Source organism: Schistocerca cancellata, chromosome 1 (genome assembly GCF_023864275.1).
Source record: "Schistocerca cancellata isolate TAMUIC-IGC-003103 chromosome 1, iqSchCanc2.1, whole genome shotgun sequence".
Classification (NCBI taxonomy): Eukaryota; Metazoa; Arthropoda; class Insecta; order Orthoptera; family Acrididae; genus Schistocerca; species Schistocerca cancellata.
Window position 1 is genome coordinate 1,138,465,878 of NC_064626.1, and position 21,908 is coordinate 1,138,487,785.

Sequence of the window (21,908 nt, forward strand, 5' to 3'; positions counted from 1 at the left end):
ACACATCTTCTAAACTTTTTAACTCTTCACTGTTAAGAAAATTAATGTCTGGTCTAGAATTCGGAAAAAAACTCTACTTTGAAATTTAATTTGGGGATCTAACAAAACTTCGTCACGATGTTCATACTGAAACTGAGTCGATTTTCTTCTTGGGCAAAGTATACAGGGTGTTTCAAAATGAATGTACGGGTTTTAAGGCTTTGTAGCATTTATTATATTTATCTTACGATTGTATATAATACATCAAATGAAAGAGAAACTATAACACTTTTTCCTAAAAGTGTTCAATGTGAGCACCATCGTCACACATCGTGTCAATAGACGAATTTTTCCAAAACCTTGATCACTATGTCTATAGCAATTGTTGCAACACTGCTGTTTCTGAAGTCGGATAGATCACCTGGTAGCGGAGACGCATACACATAATCCTTTATGAACCCTCAAAGGCAAAAATCGCATGGGATCAGATCGTGTGTGAACATGAAGATCATATAAAACCAGCTCTTGCGGCCAATTCAGCGGTCGGATACAACGTCGTTTAACAGTCGCGTGCTGAGTTATGCCTGTGAGATGGCGCACCATTTTGCTGCTGAGAAACACAAGTTCCAGTTGCTTCACCGAAAAAGTCCGGTGGCGTCTCGTTGCAACTGTATCATCTTGTGGGGATTTGCTAACCCCCCAGATACACACATTACGTGTGTTCACATTTCCATTTAGGTGAAATGTCGATTCACCACTGAAGACGACACGATCCAGAAAATCTTCATCGCATGCAGCAAAATTTCATTTGTGAAGCTGGCACGTACACCGTAGGCTTTAGAGCTTGTAACAAGTGCGAACGACAAGGACGAACTGATTTCTTGGGACTACGTGTGATAAGACTCTAACTCGTTCAAGATGTTTTTCATTTGTTCTTGGTCGTTCCATACTCTTCCCTTTTCGCACGGGCATACAAACAAATCTGTTTAAGTTGCTCTTTCATATTTATAATTATAAGTAGAATGTAATAAACGCTAGGAAGCCTTAAAACCCGTATATTTATTTTGAAACACCCTGTATTTACTGGAGGGAAACTTGCTTAAGGTTTCGTTTATTTGCCATGTTGGTAGCTTCCTTTAAAACTGTTTCAAAGTTTTCATCTGTGCGATCTGTGTGAATTTGTCAAACAAGCTCATCGCTTTGAGAGTGATGATACAATCCCAAGTAGAAGTAGCTTCTGATGTTTCCAACAAAGCTTCAAATACGTTTTCTGTGTAGGACCGCAAGGGCTTGATTGCTTCAATCCTGCTAGACCATATCGTAGCACTTCAGACTGGTAAATGTTTGCAAATGATTAACCGCCCAATGTTGATGATGAAAATAAGACGTAAATTTTTTGAATTACGTCGAAAAAAAATGATGGTCTCGTGAGAAATATTTGCTGCATCATTTACCACTAAGTTTAAGTTCTGAGCTGAGCATGGGATGTAAAATGCACGCTTATTGATATCCAAAATTCTTTTCTGCAGTCCATTGTGTTTTCTACGCGTGTTAGAGCCATTACCATAACCTTGTACGCGCAAATTTTGAATGTCCAGGTTCAATTCAGAAAATAAATTCAAAACGAAATTTAACAAACCCTCCCCAGTTGAACTAATAATCGCACAGAAACGAATGAAATGTTCACATACATCTACTTTCTTGTCTGTGTGATGTAGATAAACTTGCCTAAGTACTACTGCTATTTTTTTCTGTATGGCTTGCATCTGGTGTGCGGCCTAATAAGATGGAAAAATATTTAGATTCTCTTACTTTCTTCAAAATATGTTTTTTTTATCATTGCGCCTAGTAAATCAATACTTTCATTTTGAATGTGATCTCCTAAATAGTGAACCATCCCATCCGACTTGAGAATCAGATTTTGATTCAATTCTGCGAATAACTGGATCAAAAGATGCCAGCATCTCTACTGCTTTTCAAAAAATTTCAATTATCATGTTCATATAGTTTTTTGGAAGGACCGCGAAAAGCCAGACATTGTCGCGACAAAAACTTAATAACAGCAATAATAAATGGTTCAAATGGCTCTAAGCACTATGGGACTTAACATCTGAAGTCATTAGTCCCCTAGACTTAGAACTGCTTAAACCTAACTAACTTAAGGACATCACAGACATCCATTCCCGAGGCAGGATTCGAACCTGCGACCGTCGCAGCACCGCGGTTCCAGACTGAAGCGCCTAGAACCGCTCGGCCACTCCGGCCGGCTAACAGCAATAATACTTTCTAGTACATCACACCGGTGCTTTTCTTCCTTCTCTGTTAGTCTCAGTTGCATCTGATTTGCAGTGTTCTTTGTTTGTAACATATTATTCAGTTGTACCCATGACTTCACTTTTTCATTGTGGGAATCGCTTGTTTCGTGTCTTTTCAGAGTTAATGATAAATGCTGCCAATCTGAAAATCCGTTCATATCAGTCGGAACTACTTACACTTTTGCAAAAACATTTTACAACAGAAAGGATACACTGAATCCTTTCATAAAGAGTAAAGAAGCCAGGTCCTTTTGACTTTTTCGCCATTAGAAAGATTTCTGTAATAGTAAGTGTCAGCAAACTTTCTTCCCTCGTCGTTAATGGGATAACTATGATTATGTACCTGAACAAGACCACGTTTAACTAAAATATTAACAAGATCGCTATTAATATTAAGAGGCCACAGCCCTTGGTCTTCGCTAATTATCAAACTCTGTAAACAGCCGCTGTAATGCTTGAAGATTCCTCAGCAGCAACATAACGTGTGTCAATGCTTTCGTTGAGACCACCAGATGGAGTAGGAGCGTAACGTGTCTTCGCTTGTTTCCATAGTTTGAGATCCAGACGTCGAGCACGTGGCAGAGGCAAGAGTTTCGTGGCCGTCGTTTATAGAGTTGGTCAAAAATTTCGTAATAGAGCCTGCACCTTCTGGTGTAGGTATCGGGCGATAATGTTACGCCGGTCCGTCCGTAGAAACATCGCCTGGTACCAGGTAGGCTGGCTTCAGCCACTCCAAAGATGCAATCGTGCGCTTATCATTTAGCAGCATCTCCAATGTGTGCTCATCACACACCAAGCTGTGGTAAAGGGCAGAGTAAGGGGTTTGTAAATGCGCCCTGACTCCATCCATATCTAATATAACGTGAGAACACGTGCGTAGATCTCTAATTACACTGGTGTCCAAAATTGAAGCAACAAACGGAAATTTTGCAAGGTTGCGTTTATGTGGCCACAGAACAGTAGAAACAGGTGACAGTAAAGTAGAAACAATGTAGACAATATAGAACATAACCAACTGAAATATGCATAATGGTAGATAAAAATGTTCGTTTCTTTTTCAACTTAACGGATTTGCACACACATTCTGACTACTGGTTAATGTGCTCAGTATGGGGTATGACCACCTCTGGCATCAGTACAGGCCTGACAACGACGGGACATGCTGTGAATGATGTCATCAATCTCATGTTGAGGCAATAACGGCCATTCGTCATGCAGAGCTGCCCACAAGTCTTGGAGAGCGGTCGATGGATGCTGACATGATGCAACTCGTCTCCCGAGTCCATCCCAGATTTGCTCTATCGGGATAGTATGCAGACCACACCATGTGTTCAGTATCTCCTGTTTCCAAAAAAAAAAAAAAACATCTATGCGGTCTAGCATTATCTTCCAACAATATGAAATCTGGGCCCACAGCACCTCGCAACAACTGCGTATGAGATCTAAAGACCTCCTCACGTTCGTGACACCAGTTAAATCTTGCTGGTTCACTCGTAAAATTACATGAAGAGGTGTTCGAATGGTCAACATAATCCCTGCCCACACCATTATGGATCCTCCTCAACGTCTTCTCTGACATCGATCTGTTGTAGAATTTTAGAACATGTTTTTTGCTCGCGTATTATGTCATTTCTGGAAACCCAGAATCTACTCTGTAGGAATCAGCATGGATTCCGGAAACAGCGGTCGTGTGGGACCCAACTCGCTTCATTTGTTCATGAGATCCAGAAAACATTAGATACAGGCTCCCAGATAGATGCCATTTTCCTTGACTTCCGGAAGGCGTTCGATACAGTTCCGCAGTGTCGCCTGATAAACAAAGTAAGAGCCTACGGAACATCAGACCAGCTGTGTGGCTGGATTGAAGAGTTTTTAGCAAACAGAACACAGCATGTTGTTATCAATGGAGAGACGTCTACAGACGTTAAAGTAACCTCTGGCGTGCCTCAGGGGAGTGTTATGGGACCACTGCTTTTCACAATATATATATAAATGACCTAGTAGATAGTGTCGGAAGTTCCATGCAGCTTTTCGCGGATGATGCTGTAGTATACAGAGAAGTTGCAGCATTAGAAAATTGCAGCGAAATGCAGGAAGATCTGCAGCGGGTAGGCACTTGGTGCAGGGAGTGACAACTGACCCTTAACATAGACAAATGTAATGTATTGCGAATACATAGAAAGAAGGATCCTTTATTGTATGATCATATGATAGCGGAACAAACACTGGTAGCAGTTACTTCTGTAAAATATCTGGGAGTATGCGTGCGGAACGATTTGAAGTGGAATGATCATATAAAAGTAATTGTTGGTAAGGCGGGTGCCAGGTTGAGATTCATTGGGAGAGTCCTTAGAAAATGTAGTCGATCAACAAAGGAGGTGGCTTACAAAACACTCGTTCGACCTATACTTGAGTATTGCTTATCAGCGTGGGATCGATACCGAGGAGATAGAGAAGATCCAAAGAAGAGCGGCGCATTTCGTCACAGGATTATTTGGTAAGCGTGATAGCGTTACGGAGATGTTTAGCAAACTCAAGTGGCAGACTCTGCAAGAGAGGCGCTCTGCATCGCGGTGTAGCTTGCTGTCCAGGTTTCGAGAGGGTGCGTTTCTGCATGAGGTATCGAATATATTGCTTCCCCCTACTTATACCTCCCGAGGAGATCACGAATGTAAAATTAGAGAGATTCGAGCGCGCACGGAGGCTTTCAGACAGTCGTTATTCTCGCGGACCATACGCTACTGGAACAGGAAAGGGAGGTAATGACAGTGGCAAGTAAGGAGCCCTCCGCTACACACCGTTGGGTGGCTTGCGGAGTATAAATGTAGAATATCGGTCTCTCTGCGCAATGTCTGGGTCCCAAAATCTTGTTCCACGTGCCCTCCAAATGCGAATCCATCGATAATCACTCTTCAGACCAAATCGGGACTCATCTTTGATAAGAACATTGACCCACCGTTCGACCGTCCAGGTGGCACGTTGACGGCTCCACTCTAGGCGTTCCCTTCGGTGAAGACATGTCAGAGGTAAACAGACAGCAGGTCCTCGACAATAAAGGCCACTCTGCTAAAACCTTCTGTACACCGTTTGTCTCGATACAACACGTGCAGGCGACGCTGCAAGGTCAGATCCCAGTTGCAGTGCATTACTAAGGCGGTAGGCGCTTACATCTAAATAATGGTCCACTCTTTCTGATGTCACACCTGGTCGGTCCCGTCGTGGTCTTCGGAATACAGTTCCGGTCTCTACAAACTGTCACCTCATCCGAGAAACAACAGAATGATTCACATTAAGCCATGCAGGTGCGCTGACGTCATTGCTGGCGTGGTTGTCCATTGACCGTGCAGAACACGATCGTAACGACGTCTGTTGACAGTTTGTATGATTATATCGTGAATTAGACACAGGACGGGGAAATAGTTTGTTGCTTTAATTTTGAACACAATATGAAAACATTCGTGTCCGTATGCCAAGGAAGTGAGACAGGGTTGTAGCCTCTCCCCAATGCTATTCAATCTGTATATTGAGCAAGCAATAAAGGAAATAAAAGAAAATTTCGGAGTAGGTATTAAAATCCACGGAGAAGAAATAAAAACTTTGAGGTTCGCCGATGACATTGTAGTTCTGTCAGAGACAGCAAAGGACTTGGAAGAGCAGTTGAACGGAATGGACAGTGTCGTGAAAGGAGGGTATAAGATGAACATCAACAAAAGCAAAACGAGGATAATGGAATGTAGTCGAATTAACTCGGGTGATGCTGAGGGAATTAGATTAGGAAATGAGACACTTAAAGTAGTAAAAGAGTTTTGCTATTCAGGGAGCAAAATAACTGACTATGGTCGAAGTACAGAGGATATAAAATGTAGACTGGCAATGGCAAGGAAAGCGTTTCTGAAGAAGAGGAATTTGTTAACATCCAGTATTGATTTAAATATCAGGAAGTCGTTTCTGAAAGTATTTGTATGAAGTGTAGCCATGTATGGAAGTGAAACATGGACGATAAATAGTTTAGACAAGAAGAGAATAGAAGCTTTCGAAATGTGGTGCTACAGAAGAATGCTGAAGATTAGATGGGTAGATCACATAACTAATCAGGAGGTATTGAATAGAATTGGGGAGAAGAGGAGTTTGTGGCACAACTTGACTAGAAGAAGAGATCGGTTGGTAGGACATGTTCTGAGGCATCGAGGGATCACCAATTTAGTACTGGAGGGCAGCGTGGAAGGTAAAAATCGTAGAGGGAAACCAAGAGATGAATACACTAAGCAGATTCAGAAGGCTGTAGGTTGCAGTAGGTGCTGGGAGATGAAGCAGCTTGCACAGGATAGAGTAGCATGGAGAGCTGCATCAAACCAGTCTCAGGACTGAAGACCACAACAACAAAATGCCAAGACGCGACAACAGGAGAAATTTACAGGTAGAAGTCTTTACATATTGAAGGATAAAGGACGGTTCACATAGAGGACACCCTTGTTATTGCTCCAAGAGCTCTGCTATAAGTCAGAGGTTTCACTATAAACGAATTCTGCAGCAGAAGCTCCAATGTCAGGTTTAATAGCGGCTTGCAACCCAAACAGCACTAGAGATAGAGCAGATATCCACGAAGTGCCGTGACTGGTCAAAGAAGATTTCAGAATATGATAGCACAACTGAAGCGTCTCACTACTGGCTTGACGATAGCTGGCAGTAGTGTGGGGTTTGAAGCCACAGAGGTTGGAAAGTTTGCGGAACGGAACTGATTCAGTCAGACTCCTGTCTTCGATGAGTAGCGACATAGTATGGAGGTGCTCCTTCTCAGAGCTGCCGGCCGCTGTTGCTTGCTGCCCACAGTGTAGGGTACCAACCCCAAGTCTGTGATCACTTGTCGACACTTCTACGTATGTCCCGGCAGTCGTAGCTCCTTCAGGTGTTGTAAGTCATTGTTGTGGCGTGAACTTTCTCGATTTGCTGTAGGGGTGTGACTATGTCTCGTTTCACTGTGCAGAACTGCTCTGATAGTGGAAGCTGCTGCCTTCTTGTAGCTTCTGGTGAACCTGTTGCTAAGTTGCCAGTACTTGTTTGCGATGCCGTGCCTATACTGCCAATTCGTAAATATACTGTACCCTTGATCAGCAACGTTGAACTGTGAAGGCATATCGGAACGGTTTTGAAAAATGACTGCGCTATTAATGGCAAACAGTACTCGGTGCAGGGTCACGTAGGAAATTGTGGCATCCGTAACTAATGTCCGAAGGCGAAGCCAAAAATCAGAGTACGACATGTGACCAATAACCTCAGTGTTTAGGATGTGTTTTATGGGTTGTTGTTGTTCTGGTCTTGAGTCCTGAGACTGGTTTGATGCAGCCCTCTATGCTACTCTATCCTGTGCAAGCTGCTTCATCTCCCAGTACCTACTGCAACCTACATCCTTCTGAATCTGGTCAGTGTATTCATCTCGTGATCTCCCTCTACGATTTTTACCCTCCACGCTGCCCTCCAACGCTAAATTTGTGATCACTTGATGCCTCAGAACATGTCCTACCAACCGATCCCTTCTTCTAGTCGAGTTGTGCCACAAATCCTCTTCTCCCCAATTCTGTTCAATACCTCCTGATTAGTTATGTGATCTACCCATCTAATCTTCAGCATTCTTTTGTAGCACCACATTTCGAAAGCTTCTATTCTCTTCTTTCCAAACTATTTATCATCCACGTTTCACTTCGATACATGGCTACACTCCATACAAATACTTTCAGAAACGACTTCCTGACCCTTAAATCTATACTCGATGTTAACAAATTTCTCTTCTTCAGAAACGCTTTCCTTGCCATTGCCAGTCTACATTTTATATCCTCTCTACTTCGACCATCATCAGTTATTTTGCTCCCCAAATAACAAAACTCGTTTACTACTTCAAGTCTCTCATTTTCTAATCTAATTCCCTCAACATCACCCGACTTAATTCGACTACATTCCATTATCCTCGTTTTGCTTTTGTTGATTTTCATCTTATATTCTCGTTTCAAGACTCTATCCATTCCGTTCAACTGCTCTTTCAGGTCCTTTGCTGTCTCCGACAGAATTACAATGTCATCGGCGAACCTCAAAGTTTTTATTTCTTCTCCGTGGATTTTAATACCTACTCCGAATTTTTCTTTTGTTTCCTTCACTGCTTGCTCAATATAAAGATTGAATAGCATCTGGGAGAGGCTACAATCCTGTCTCATTCCCTTCCCAACCACTGCTTCCCTTTCATGCCCCTCAACTCTTATAACTGCCATTTGGTTTATGTACAAATTGTAAATAGCCTTTCGCTCCCTGTATTTTACCCCTGCCACATTCAGAATTTGAAAGAGAGTATTCCAATCAACATTGTCAAAAGCTTTCTCTAAGTCTACAAATGCTAGAAACGTAGGTTTGCCTTTCCTTAATCTAGCTTCTAAGATAAGTCGTAAGGTCAGTATTGTCGCACGTGTTCCAATATTTCTACGGAATCCAAGCTGATCTTCCCCGAGGTCAGCTTCTACCAGTTTTCCCATTCGTCTGTAAAGAATTCGCGTTAGTATTTTGCAGCCGTGACTTATCAAACATAGTTCGGTAATTTTCACATCTGTCTACACCTGCTTTCTTTGGGTTTGGAATTTTATGTTCTTCTTGAAGTCTGAGGGTATTTCGCCTGTCTCATATACCTTGCTCACCAGATGGTAGAGTTTTGTCAGGACTGGCTCTCCCAAGGCTGTCAGTAGTTCTAATGGAATGTTGTCTAGTCCCAGAGCCTTGTTACGACTCAGGTCTTTCAGTGCACTATCAAACTCTTCACGCAGTATCATATCTCTCATTTCATCTTCATCTAGGCCCCTCAATATATATATTACAAGTTGAAAGCATGTGGCCCTTGGTTGGTATCTACAAGCGGTGAGTGTGGACGAATAGTGTCTGACAATAAGAGCAAAGTTTGAACTTGGAATGCAAGTTTGAAACACAGGTCTGGCTATAGTGGCACAGACAGTGGAGTCGTGTCTTCACTACATGTCACGGATGGCACGATGCAATCGACTGGCGAAATGGTAGTGGGCTGTGCTGAACTCTGCGTTTCCACGAACTCCCATCAGTCGCAGCTGAGAGTGAAGATTGGTTCTCCTGCTGTTCGCTTCACTCACTGACTGTCCCAGTGAAAAGGCGTGCATTGTAACTTGAGCCTCTCTTGCCTCTCGTAATTCGTAGTTGCAGCGGCTCATAACTTGTGTGAACACTATCCGCAACAAAAATAGCACGTAATTGATACAGGTGAAGAATTACGATTTATTCACTACTGGCCATTAAAATTGCTACACCACGAAGATGACGTGCTACAGACGCAAAAATATAACCGACAGGAATAAGATGCTGCGATATGCAAATGATTAGCATTTCAGAGCATTCACACATGGTTGGCGCCGGTAGCGACACCTACAACGAGCTGACATGAGGAAAGTTTCCAACCGATTTCTCATACACAAACAGCAGCTGACCGGCGTTGCCTGGTGAAACGTTGTTGTGATGCCACATGTAAGGAGAAGACATGCGTAACATGACGTTTCCTACTTTGATAAAGGTCGGATTGTAGCCTATCGCGATTGCGGTTTATCGTATCGCGACTAGCAGAATATGGAATCGGTGGGTTCAGGAGGGTAATACGGAACGTCATGCTGGTTCCCAACGGCCTCGTGTCACTAGCAGTCGAGATGACAGGCATCTTATCCGTATGGCTGTAACGGATCGTGCAGCTACGTCTCGATCCCTGAGCCAACAGATGGGGACGTTTGCAAGACTACAACCATCTCCACGAATAGTTCGACGACGTTTGCAGCAGCATGGACTATCAGCTCGGAGACCATGGCTGCGGTTACCCTTGACGCTGCATCACAGACAGGAGCGCCTGCGGTGGTGTACCCAACGACGAACCTGGGTGAACGAATGGCAAAACGTCATTTTTTTTGGATGAATCCAGGTTCTGTTTACAGCATCATGACGGTCGCATCCGCGTTTGGCGAAATCGCGGTGAACGCACATTGGAAGCGTGTATTCGTCATCGCCATACTGGCGTATCACCCGGCATGTTGGTATGGGGTGCCAAAGGTTACACGTCTCGGGCACCTCTTGTTCGCATTGACGGCACTTTGAACAGTGGACGTTACATTTCAGATGTGTTTCGACCTGTGGCTCTACCCTCCATTCGATCCCTGCGAAACCCTACATTTCAGCAGGATAATGCACGACCGCATGTTGCAGGTCCTGTACGGGCCTTTCTGGATACAGAAAATGTTCGACTGCTGCCCTGGACAGCAGATTCTCCAAATCTCTCACCAATTGAAAACGTCTGGTCAATGGTGGCCGAGCAACTGGCTCGTCACAATACGCCAGTCACTACTCTTGATGAACTGTGGTATCGTGTTGAAGCTGTAGGGGCAGCTGTACCTGTACACGCCATCCAAGCTCTGTTTGACTCAATGCCCAGGCGTATCAAGGCTGTTATTACGGCCAGAGGTGGTTGTTCTGGGTACTAATTTTTCAGGATCTATGCACCCAAATTATGTGAAAATGTAATCACACGTCAGTTCTAGTGTAATATATTTGTCCAGTGAATACCCGTTTATCATCTGCATTTCTTCTTGGTGTAGCAATTTTAATGGCCAGTGGTGTTTTTGCATTGTTGCAACAGCGTACAAAAATATGAGAATAATACTATGCATCGGCCAAATGGAATGGAATGAAGAGGGTGAACAAAGAACAGCAGAATAGAAGATATCACACACTATTCACGTTCAGCGATTGTCCGTAGTGTCTGATTAATTGTGTCGCCACGTAGTTGTTAGTTCTCGGTATTCTGTGTTACTAGTTTTGTACAGACTAGAATGAGACTGACGGCACGCACGTTTTACGAGATTTATTCGAAACACGGACAAATGAGAGTGAGACACACACACCGCGTGTGGTGCCGTGTGCAGAGAAGGCGCGCGCTGCGGCGTGGCTGCGCCGGCTGGGCGAGGAGGAGGCGGGCCCGCTGCGCATGCGCGCCGACTACCTGCGCCTGCTGGTGTTCGCGCTGCAGCGGCGCCGGCTGGTGGGCGTGTTCGCGGCGCCGCCCGACGCCTCGCAGCCGCTGCAGCCCTTCCAGGATGGCGCCTCGGTGAGTGAGCGATCGGCGGCAGCGGACTGCTGGCCCCGCCCCCTCCTCGTCGCGAACTGCGTTGTCAGCTGAGCGGGCACAGGCGGGGGAGGGGGAGTTACTTATTTATCTCAGTGATACCGATCTGCAGATAGCTGCACCGTAGGTGTAACCACTCTGAGGGAGTATCTGTGGATAAGCCACACTGACATATGGTTCCTGAAGAATGCCAGCAGCAGGAAACGTTAACGACAGCCCCGGACATTTGCACAAGCCCCGCCCCCATTTACCCCCTCGTCGTCGCTGTCGTGTTTTTGTTCGTCGTTTTTTGTTTTACCGCGGTTGTTCATACTAGCAGTATTGTGCTGTTAGTAATTCTTAGCTTCCGCCCCCGGTAGCTGAGTGGTCAGCGCGACGGACTGTCAATCCTAAGGGCCCGGGTTCGATTCCCGGCTGGGTCGGAGATTTTCTCCGCTCAGGGACTGGATGTTGTGTTGTCCTAATCATCATCATTTCATCCCCATCGACGCGCAAGTCGCCGAAGTGGCGTCAAATAGAAAGACTTGCACAAGGCGAGCGGTCCACCAGACGGGAGGCCCTAGTCACACGCCATCATCATCATCAGTACTTCTTAGCAGTTTGTGTAATACTGTCAAAATGAAACATAGATATGCACTCTCAATAAAGTTATCATACACAAGGTACCTAATCTTGACTGTTGTGGCCAACTGCTGTCAAAACTGATACCTAACAGACATTAAAGTACAATAAGATGTGTTGAAATGACACTGACGAAATTATGTACATATGTTTAACAATAGGCAGCTCTAAAGCTCTCAAACACTGTAGAAGAACTCAAAGTAATCTCATGTCTGCTATAAGCAAGCAGTCATAAGAATTCACAAGTAAAAATTCACCCATTACACAGGCAAATATTAATGAAGAATGTCACTGTATAAATATCTGACTGCTTGCATAACGCATTTCTACATCATCCCACTCTTATATTCTTTAGTCTTAATGAGGCAATCAGAAACAAACCAAGACATCGACTTTGCCTTGTTTATGCACAACATTGACTTTAGACAATCGAGATAATGGACAGCATCCTTGGCGATACTACCAATTAATATTTCCCAACAGAATTTCTTACACTACGCAATGTTACCGAAATTTGCGCTCACTGCAGTTAACAAATATCAGATTTTTTGATATAGTGCAGATGAAAGCTCATGAAATAAAAAAGACAATGTGGATACCATTTTTATTTTTCTTTCTTATTGATGATTTTTCAACTCGCATATTCAATGAACATATTTCTAATTCTTTTCACAATGGTACCGGAAAAACTGTATTTCGTACTAACTACTGATTTTCTCCCTTGTTGTGATTAGCATATTTGTGATACGAACAACTTTGATGTTGGAACATGCGGCAGACCATGGGCGGAGCTTAGGATATGGATTGGTGCGGAGGGGGGTGATTGGGCGGGACTTGTGCACCGTCTGGGGCTGTCGCTAACGTTACGTGCCAGCAGCCTTCTCAGTAGTTGGAGGAGAAATATTCTGGACTTTTTGGCCCTGTAACATAGGCACCATTGTCGATTACATCTACATTTACACCTGTGCTCTGCCAACCACTGTGAAGAAATAGGCAGAGGGTACTTCACATTGTACCAGTTACTTGGCTTCTTCCTGTTACATTCACGTGTGGAGCATGGCAATAATGACTGTTTTAATGCCTCTGTGTGCACTGCAATTAATTTAATCTTGTCTCATCACGGTCCCTAAGGGAATGATACGTAGGGGGTTGTAGCGTATTCTTACTTACCCCATTTACAACCGATTCTTAAAAGCTTGTAAGAAGTATTTCTCGTTACTGTTTGTGTCTATGTTCAAGCATCTGCCAATTCAGTTCTTTCAGCATGTTGAACATGCCCTTTTAGTCCTATCTGGTACAGGTCCACGCACTTCAGTCATATTATACGAGTAGAAGGGTCATATGAGTGTTTGTAAGCAACCTTCTTTACAAGCTTATTGCTTTTGCCTAGTATTCTACAGTTGGACACAAAACCAAATAAGACAGTCATAATCCAAGAGTACATGCCGACATCAATCTACATCTACATCTACATCTACATACATACTCCGCAATCCACCATACGGTGCGTGGCGGAGGGAAAAATGACTGCCTATATGCCTCTGTACGAGGCCTTATCTTTACTTTGTGGTCTTTCCGCGAAATGTACGTTGGCGGCAGTAAAATTGTACTGCAGTCAGCCTCAAATGATGGTTCTCTAAATTTCCTCAGTAGCGATTCACGAAAAGAACGCCTCCTTTCCTCTAGAAACTCCCACCCCCGTTCCTGAAGCATTTCGGTAACACTCGCGTGATGATCAAACCTACCAGTAACAAATCTAGCAGCCCACCTCTGAATTGCTTCTATGTCCTCCCTCAATCCGACCTGATAGGGATCCCAAACGCTCGAGCAGTACTCAAGAATAGGTCGTATTAGTGTTTTATAAGCGGTCTCCTTTACAGATGAACCACATCTTCCCAAAATTCTACCAATGAACCGAAGACGACTATCCGCCTTACCCACAACTGCCATTACATGCTTGTCCCACTTCATATCGCACGGCAATGTTACGTCCAAATATTTAATCGGCGTGACTGTGTCAAGTGCTACACTACTAATGGAGTATTCAAACATTACAGGATTCTTTTTCCTATCCATCTGCATTAATTTACATTTATCTATATTTAGAGATAGCTGCCATTCTTTACACCAATCACAAATCCTGTCCAAGTCATCTTCTATCCTCCTACAGTCACTCAACGACGACACCTTCCCGTACACCACAGCATCATCAGCAAAGAGCCGCACATTGCTATCCACCCTATCCAAAAGATCATTTATGTAGATAGAAAACACCAGCGGACCTATCAAAGAAGAAATGGAAAAGAGTGAACAGTGAGATAAAAGGTGCTGAAAACTAGGTGAAAGGACAAGGCAGACCTATCATTATGTGAGACTGGAATGCATCAGTGGCAGAAGGAAGAGATGGCACCATAGTGCGACCTTTTGGGCTTGGAGAAAGAAATGAAGGGGGAGACAGTAGTAGAATTCTGCACAGAAAATCAACCAGAAATATCTAACGTGGTTTCAACATCATCCACGGAGAAGGTGTATGTGGAAAACCACTGGAGATATGAAGAGATATATCGACTTCATTCTAGTCTGACAAACGTTCTGGAATCAAATACGAGACTGAAGAAACTACCCAGGCACAGACATTGTTAGTGACTGTAACAGAATTCAGAAACCTGAAGAAAAGAACTTGTGAGAAATGGACCTGAAGAGACTAAAGAATACTATGGTTAGGTCGACATATGAGCAACAGACAAACACGGCTACAGTTAACAATTAACGACCGCAGAAATGTTGAAGAAAGACGGGAGTCCTTGAAAAACAATATCTTAAGAGCAGCAAACGAAGCAATTGGGAAACAGGAGGCAATGCATGAAAAAGAAAGGCTTACAGGAAACATGGTAAAAGAAAGAAATTTAAGACATAATCTGAAGCGAGATAACCCCGAGGAAGGTCAAAGGCAATGCAGAACACTGAGGAATGAAATCAGCTGACAGTCAACAAAGGCTAAACAACAATTCTTGGAAGATGAATGCAATGAAGTGAATGAACTAATGAAGGTAGTAAAGCTGGAATCTGCCTATAAATCAGTTGCACAGTCATTTGGAAACAGACAAATAAAATGCAGTGGAGTCCAAAATGAAATTGGAATAGTATTATAAGAGGAGGAAGAGATATTAGAAAAGTGGAAACAACATCTCGAAAAGCTGTATACGAGAAATAATGAAGATCTGGAACTGGAGAACACTGAGTAAATCGATTCCGTAGAAGAGGGGGACTATATCGCGCACGATGAGTTCGACCTTGCAGTCAGGCAGCTGAAACCTGGGGAAGCCACTGGAGTTGATGATATACCATCAGAACTCCTGGGGGACAGATACATGAGGAACTGTTCCATCTCATACAAGTTACATACGAAACTGAGGCTCCCAACAGAGTTTTAAAAATGTTTCACAGTGCACATACCGAAGAAAGCATCTGCGCACTGATGTGAACAATGTCGGACCCTGAGCCTGGTAACATACGCCTCAAAGATATCAACCTCTATCACTCTAAAGTGGATAGAAGGCAGTATAGATGCAATGTTCACAGATGATCAGTTTGGCTTTAGAAGAGATGTAGGCACACGAGAAGCAATGCTTGGCTTACGTTTAGTGCTTGAGAAAAGACTAAAGAGGGGTCAGGATGCATACACTGCCTTCATCGACTTAGAAAAAGCAATTGACAGGGTAGACTGGCGAGAGCTTTTTAAGATGATGAGAAAGATTGCTGAATTTTAAGTATAAGGGCAGAAAAGTGAAGCAGGGACTGTATAGAGAAGAGGGTGCTGTGATAACATGTGAAGAACGTCAAGAAGAAGTTAGCATTAGGCAGAGTGTACGGCAGGGTTGCCCATTCTCTCCTGTCTTGTTGAATGGTTACATTCAGAGGGCAGTAGATGTGAAACTTCCTGGCAGATTAAAACTGTGAGCCGGACCGAGACTCGAACTCGGGACCTTTGCCTTTCGCGGGCAAGTGCTCTACCAACTGAGCTACCCAGGCACGACTCACGCCCCGTCCTCACAGCTTTACTTCTGCCAGTACCTCGTCTCCTACCTTCCAAACTTTACAGAAGCTCTCCTGCGAACCTTGCAGAACTAGCACTCCTGAAAGAAAGAATATTGGATATTGCGGAGACATGGCTTAGCCACAGCCTGGGGGATGTTCCTAGAATGAAATTTTCACTCTACAGCGGAGTGTGCGCTGATATGAAACTTCCTGGCAGATTAAAACTGTGTGCCGGACCGAGACTCGAACTCGGGCAGAAGTAAAGGTGCGAGGACGGGGTTAGTTGGGTTTAAGTAGTTCTAAGTCTAGGGGACTGATGACCTTGTGGTAATGCAGAATAAAATATTTTGATGTGGAGTGGAAATCATGGACGGCACACTTGGACTTAAGTGCACCGGTGCAGGAGCTGAGGCCTGCAAGTGAACTGCAGACGATATGAAGGTAGAGAGAAACTAGAAGCTGTATGAGGGATGAAGATTCATGGTAAGAAAATAGACAGGCTGAGATTTGCTGATAATGTCTCAGTGTTGAGTAAATATGCAAAACATTTAGAAGCCTTGCTGGTCCAGGGAGAAAGCACCCCAACTGTTCCACTAATATGAAGATTAATAAATGTAAAACGGAAATCTTAGTGGTTAGCAGGCAGAACAGCGTTGTGCAATGCTCACTTAACACTGAGTGACAGGAGGCTGTCGAATCCTTTGCCTACGTAAAGAGGCAGAAGGTTCTAACAATACCACCACTTGCAAAGTAGGTTAGAAATCAGATTAATAATGTTGCTAACGCAGCATATGATCGCTTTATCGGGCAACAACAAAGTTATTGACTGTGGATGGTATCGTCAGAATGGAAATAATGAAGTCACTGTAAAAAAGTCATTAATTTTGGCACTTATCTTGAATGGATTCCCACGTAGATTTCGTCGAAGTTGTTATGGCTCATCTTGTTGATTATAGGGTGAGTCCACTTTGACTGCTAGAAGCTCCAGCTCTGTATTTTAGCAATATTTGAAGACCTAACAAATGCGTTTTTCAGGAAATTCTTAATGATCAAACAATCCCAGATCAGAACAATGGTATGGCAGAAATAATTTTTGACTTCGTGTTCACGATCCACATTTTTATTAAACTTCTTGTAAATTCACATATACTTCTTCTTAATTGTCACATCATCAAGAAAACAGTTTTCTATCAATCTTCACATATTTAATTTCCACTTTAACCAAACACAAGAGTTAACTGTTCTTTTACAAAGCGAAATAACAACTTAACTTCTGCAAAGTGAAACAAAGACTGCTCTGTGCGCATTCGCGCCAAAACGGTTATAAGTAAGTCAAAGATTATGATAGTCTCACAGAAATGAATACACGTAAGAACCATATCACTGTAATATATCGATACATCGGAGTACCTATACATTAATAAACCAAATGTGAATATTGTCACAAAAATATGTCTGTTACTTCGCAGAAAAGTGAAAGTTTAGCGTCTAACTTCCTTGCCTAGGGATGCCGGATGAAAGTTGATGTCGTCAAGCCCTGAATGAAAATTGCGCAACGGATAACTGGGGAGGGGAGCTTGAGAGCGCTACCTAGAGAGCGTGCCCTTTCTGTACGATACTAGGCAAGGGGCTGGAGGGCTCACACGCTGATGTGTGGGTCCTTGCATTCTATAGCTTTTATTTTAAATGAATTCCTTTAACTTGACTTCTTTGTGATTTTTAAGGTATGTTAAAGATTGATGACAGTTGATTACCTACTTACTTTGAACATTATCACTCGACTTTACAGCGATTGCAGCAATTGTTTCAGTTTACAGATATTACAATTTTACAACTTATAGCTCGTGTATATTATATACTAATGTGCACGCACATTTCTATGGGTAAGACGGAATTGCGTTGGCCAAATGTATACCACCAAAGTCTCCCAATATTTTACATAGGACATTCACCATGTGAGGAGGATAACGGGCAAACTGGGGACCATATACATTAATTAACAATGGGGGTCAAATTTCCGAAATTAAACGAGAACATTCATTTCCTTACACAATCCGAAGCTGGAGATAAAAGAATTAGTACAAATATTCAAATACCTCTCTTCCATGCTTGAACATTGAGACAGACGCACTGAGGGCACGTCTGTTCACTTACCTGTCTTCTGTAACACTCCGCTCATCGAATATGGCGGGTACCCGGAGGTCTTCCTGGGCCCCGGTGGAGGGGGTGGTCGAACCACTTGGCCGTGACCAACCTCTCCACCCCAAATCTTGTGACACTGCAAAGTCTTTGACTTTTACCTGCCTGTGCTGTCTCTCTGATCCCCTACGCAGGAGTAAGGTTGGCACTACTATACTACAGAACTAATTCCCAACAAAGATTTGGCCACGCTTTACGGAAAGGTGGGAGGAGGATTAGGAAAGTTCATGTGCAGATTCACATTCACGTATAAGAAATGCATAATACACGACACATATAAATACGTATTATGAAGCCTGACACATTTCTTTCCACCCGTCCACATGGGTTCTGTTGCACCCGCGGCCGGCCGCGTCGTGTAATGAAATTGGCTGCTGAGCCGCCTCTTCTTTCTATTTCCCGGTGCGAGCGAGCAGTGAAACCTGATGCTTATAGAGCGGAAACTACTGCACCGTTTCAAAAGTAGTACGATATTACTGGTATCGAGAACTGGGGTTGGAGTACCGTAATGGTCACGTAAATAAAGAGCCATCACACGGTCAAGGAAACACATTGCAAGCCGAGTCCACGAGGCAAAAGCTGCTTTTAACAAGAGAAGAAACCTGTTCACATCGAACAGTATAGACGTAGGTCTCAGGGAAAATCCCATGAAGACATTTGTTTAGTGTGTGCCGCTGTATGGAAGTGAAACGCAGGCACTCGGAGAAGTAGAGATATGGTGCTACTGCAGAATGCTCGAGACTTCCTGAATAGACGACATAGTGGGGGGAGAGGTGTTCCGTAGAGTGGAGAAAGAGAAGCCTCGTCACCCGAAGGTGATCAAACGCGGAAGGGACAAGTGGCTTCGGCTGTCTGCCGAGAGATTAGATTAGGTTAGATTAGATTAGTTTTTCGTTCCATAGAGCCATGCTGAGGAGATCCTCGTGGATGTGGAACATGTAAATTTTTTTTTAAAGGTGACGGCATAGTAAGAAGCACGATTGAAGTGGCAGTAGGAGGGGGAAATGCGAGAGGCAGACTGAGACTAGAATACATCAAAGAGATAATGGAGGATGCTGACTGCAGTACCTGTTTCGCTCTCGAGAGGAAGGCTGAAAAGTGTGGCAGACTGCTGCTAACTGACATAGTGGGGGAAGACCTAAAAAGAAGGATAAGTGAGGGCTGCCACCCGCTTCCCGCTTTACCTACGACTGAGTCTATTGTGTGTGATCACTCCACTTCGTCTTCCTACAGAGTGGTACATCCAGGTATTTGTACGAGTTGACTGATTCCAGCTGTGACTGATCGATACTGTAGTCGTGCGGTACTGCTTTCTTTTGTTTTGTGGAGTGGACAATTTTACATTGCTGAACACTTGAAGCAAGTCGGCAGTCTTTGCACCACTGAGATGCGACTGAACTTTTTTTTTCGGGCAGTACCTCACTGTAACGACTCTGCCGTGGCGGCTTATGCGCAGCTGACGGAGATGATGCGGCGCCTGGGCACGGAGGCGGCGGCGGAGCGCGGCGCGGGCGACCGGCCCGGCGTCTCGTCGATGCTGGCGCACGACCTCAAGCACTTCCTGGCCGTGCAGCCGCTGCCGCACGACCGCGGCGCCCACTGCTACATGGCGCTCAGCCCGGACCCCTACCCCAACTGGGCCACCAAGGCGAGTACCGCCGCGAGCGTGAGCCGCAGCAGCTAGTTATAGTGCGCGTCATTTACGACGGCGGCAGAGTCTAGGTTCGCTCTGCGCATCTGACGTCACAAAACATAGTCAGTCAATGAACAGAGAACGACGTTGCCAGAGCTCGATTGCAGTGCGGAGCACGGACAAGTGGCTTCAGTTTTAGAAACGTTCGGTCATAAATAAAGTAATTGTACAAAAGCAGTGTCTTGATAGCAGGCTTTCTTTTATAGAAAGTTTGGAAAAAGCATTCTTTATACCAGTTGCTTCATATTCTACGAGGTGCATCAAGTTCTAAGGCCTCCGACTTTTTTTTCTCCGGACTGGAAAGTGATAGAAACATGCGCATTGTTTTAAAATGAGGCCGCGTTCATTGTCAATACGTCCCAGAGATGCCAGCACCGTACGGCAGATGGAATTTTACCACCAGCGGCGACAATGAGAACTGTTTTAAATACTTAAAATGGCGACGTTTTCCTTACCTGAACACCGTGCAATCATTCGTTTTCGGAATTTGCGTGGTGTGAAACCAATTGAAATTCATCGACAGTTGAAGGAGGCATGTGGTGATGGAGTTATGGATGCGTCGAAAGTGCGTTCGTGGGTGCGACAGTTTAATGAAGGCAGAACATCTTGTGACAACAAACCGAAACAACCTCGGGCTCGCACAAGCCGGTCTGACGACATGATCGAGAAAGTGGAGAGAATTGTTTTGGGGGATCGCCGAATGACTGTTGAACAGATCGCCTCCAGAGTTGGGATTTCCGTGGGTTCTGTGCACACAATCCTGCATGACGACCTGAAAATGCGAAAAGTGTCATCCAGGTGGGTGCCACGAATGCTGACGGACGACCACACGGCTGCCCGTGTGGCATGTTGCCAAGCAATGTTGACGCGCAACGACAGCATGAATGGGACTTTCTTTTCGTCAGTTGTGACAATGGATGAAACAAAGCCCCAGTCAGCTCAATGGAAGCACACAGATTCACCGCCACCAAAAAAATTTCGGGTAACCGCCAGTGCTGAAAAAATGATGGTGTTCATGTTCTGGGACAGCGAGGGCGTAATCCTTACCCATTGCGTTCCAAAGGGCACTACGGTAACAGGTGCATCCTACGAAAATGTTTTGAAGAACAAATTCCTTCCTGCACTGCAACAAAAACGTCCGGGAAGGGCTGCGCGTGTTCTGTTTCACCAAGACAACGCACCCGCACATCGAGCTAACGTTACGCAACAGTTTCTTCGTGATAACAACTTTGAAGTGATTCCTCATGCTCCCTACTCACCTGACGTGGCTCCTAGTGACTTTTGGCTTTTTCCAACAATGAAAGACACTCTCTGTGGCCGCACATTCACCAGCCGTGCTGCTATTGCCTCAGCGATTTTCCAGTGGTCAAAACAGACTCCTAAAGAAGCCTTCGCCGCTGCCATGGAATCATGGCGTCAGCGTTGTGAAAAATGTGTACGTCTTCAGGGCGATTACGTCGAGAAGTAACGCCAGTTTCATCGATTTCGGGTGAGTAGTTAATTAGAAAAAAAATCGGAGGCCTTTAAACTTGAATGCACCTCGTATTAATGAATTAAACCAAACAAGTAATAAGCATCCTAATTCAGGCGATAGCAAGGGAAGGTGTTTGTATCATTCTCACGAACCGCTTTTTTTGCAGCAAAGTACAGTGATAATTGTTTATTTCCTATTGTACCTCGACGAAACGTCAGTAATTCATAGTCCTATCAACAGTGTTTGTCGGTATTTTGTGTGATGTTTTATTAGATTAGATCAGATTAGATTAGTACTTGTTCCATAGATCATGAATACGACACTTCATAATGATGTGGAACGTGTCAGGTTAATAAAAGGTGTCTATACAAGATATTACGTTAGACAAAATATTACATGACACTCAATATTTTTTTTTTTTTT

The 21,908-nt window shown here is 44.0% G+C and overlaps 1 protein-coding gene across 1 annotated transcript in view; it reads left to right on the forward strand.

Annotated features, from left to right (window-relative positions):
* LOC126134931 (LIM domain-binding protein 3-like) overlaps window positions 1-21,908 on the forward strand; it is a 196,265-nt gene that overhangs the window by 6,714 nt on the left and 167,643 nt on the right. The window contains exons 2-3 of the mRNA XM_049915196.1: window positions 11,261-11,442; window positions 19,775-19,984. Of these exons, the coding sequence (XP_049771153.1) occupies window positions 11,261-11,442; window positions 19,775-19,984 (392 nt within the window). The remainder of the gene's footprint in view (window positions 1-11,260; window positions 11,443-19,774; window positions 19,985-21,908) is intronic.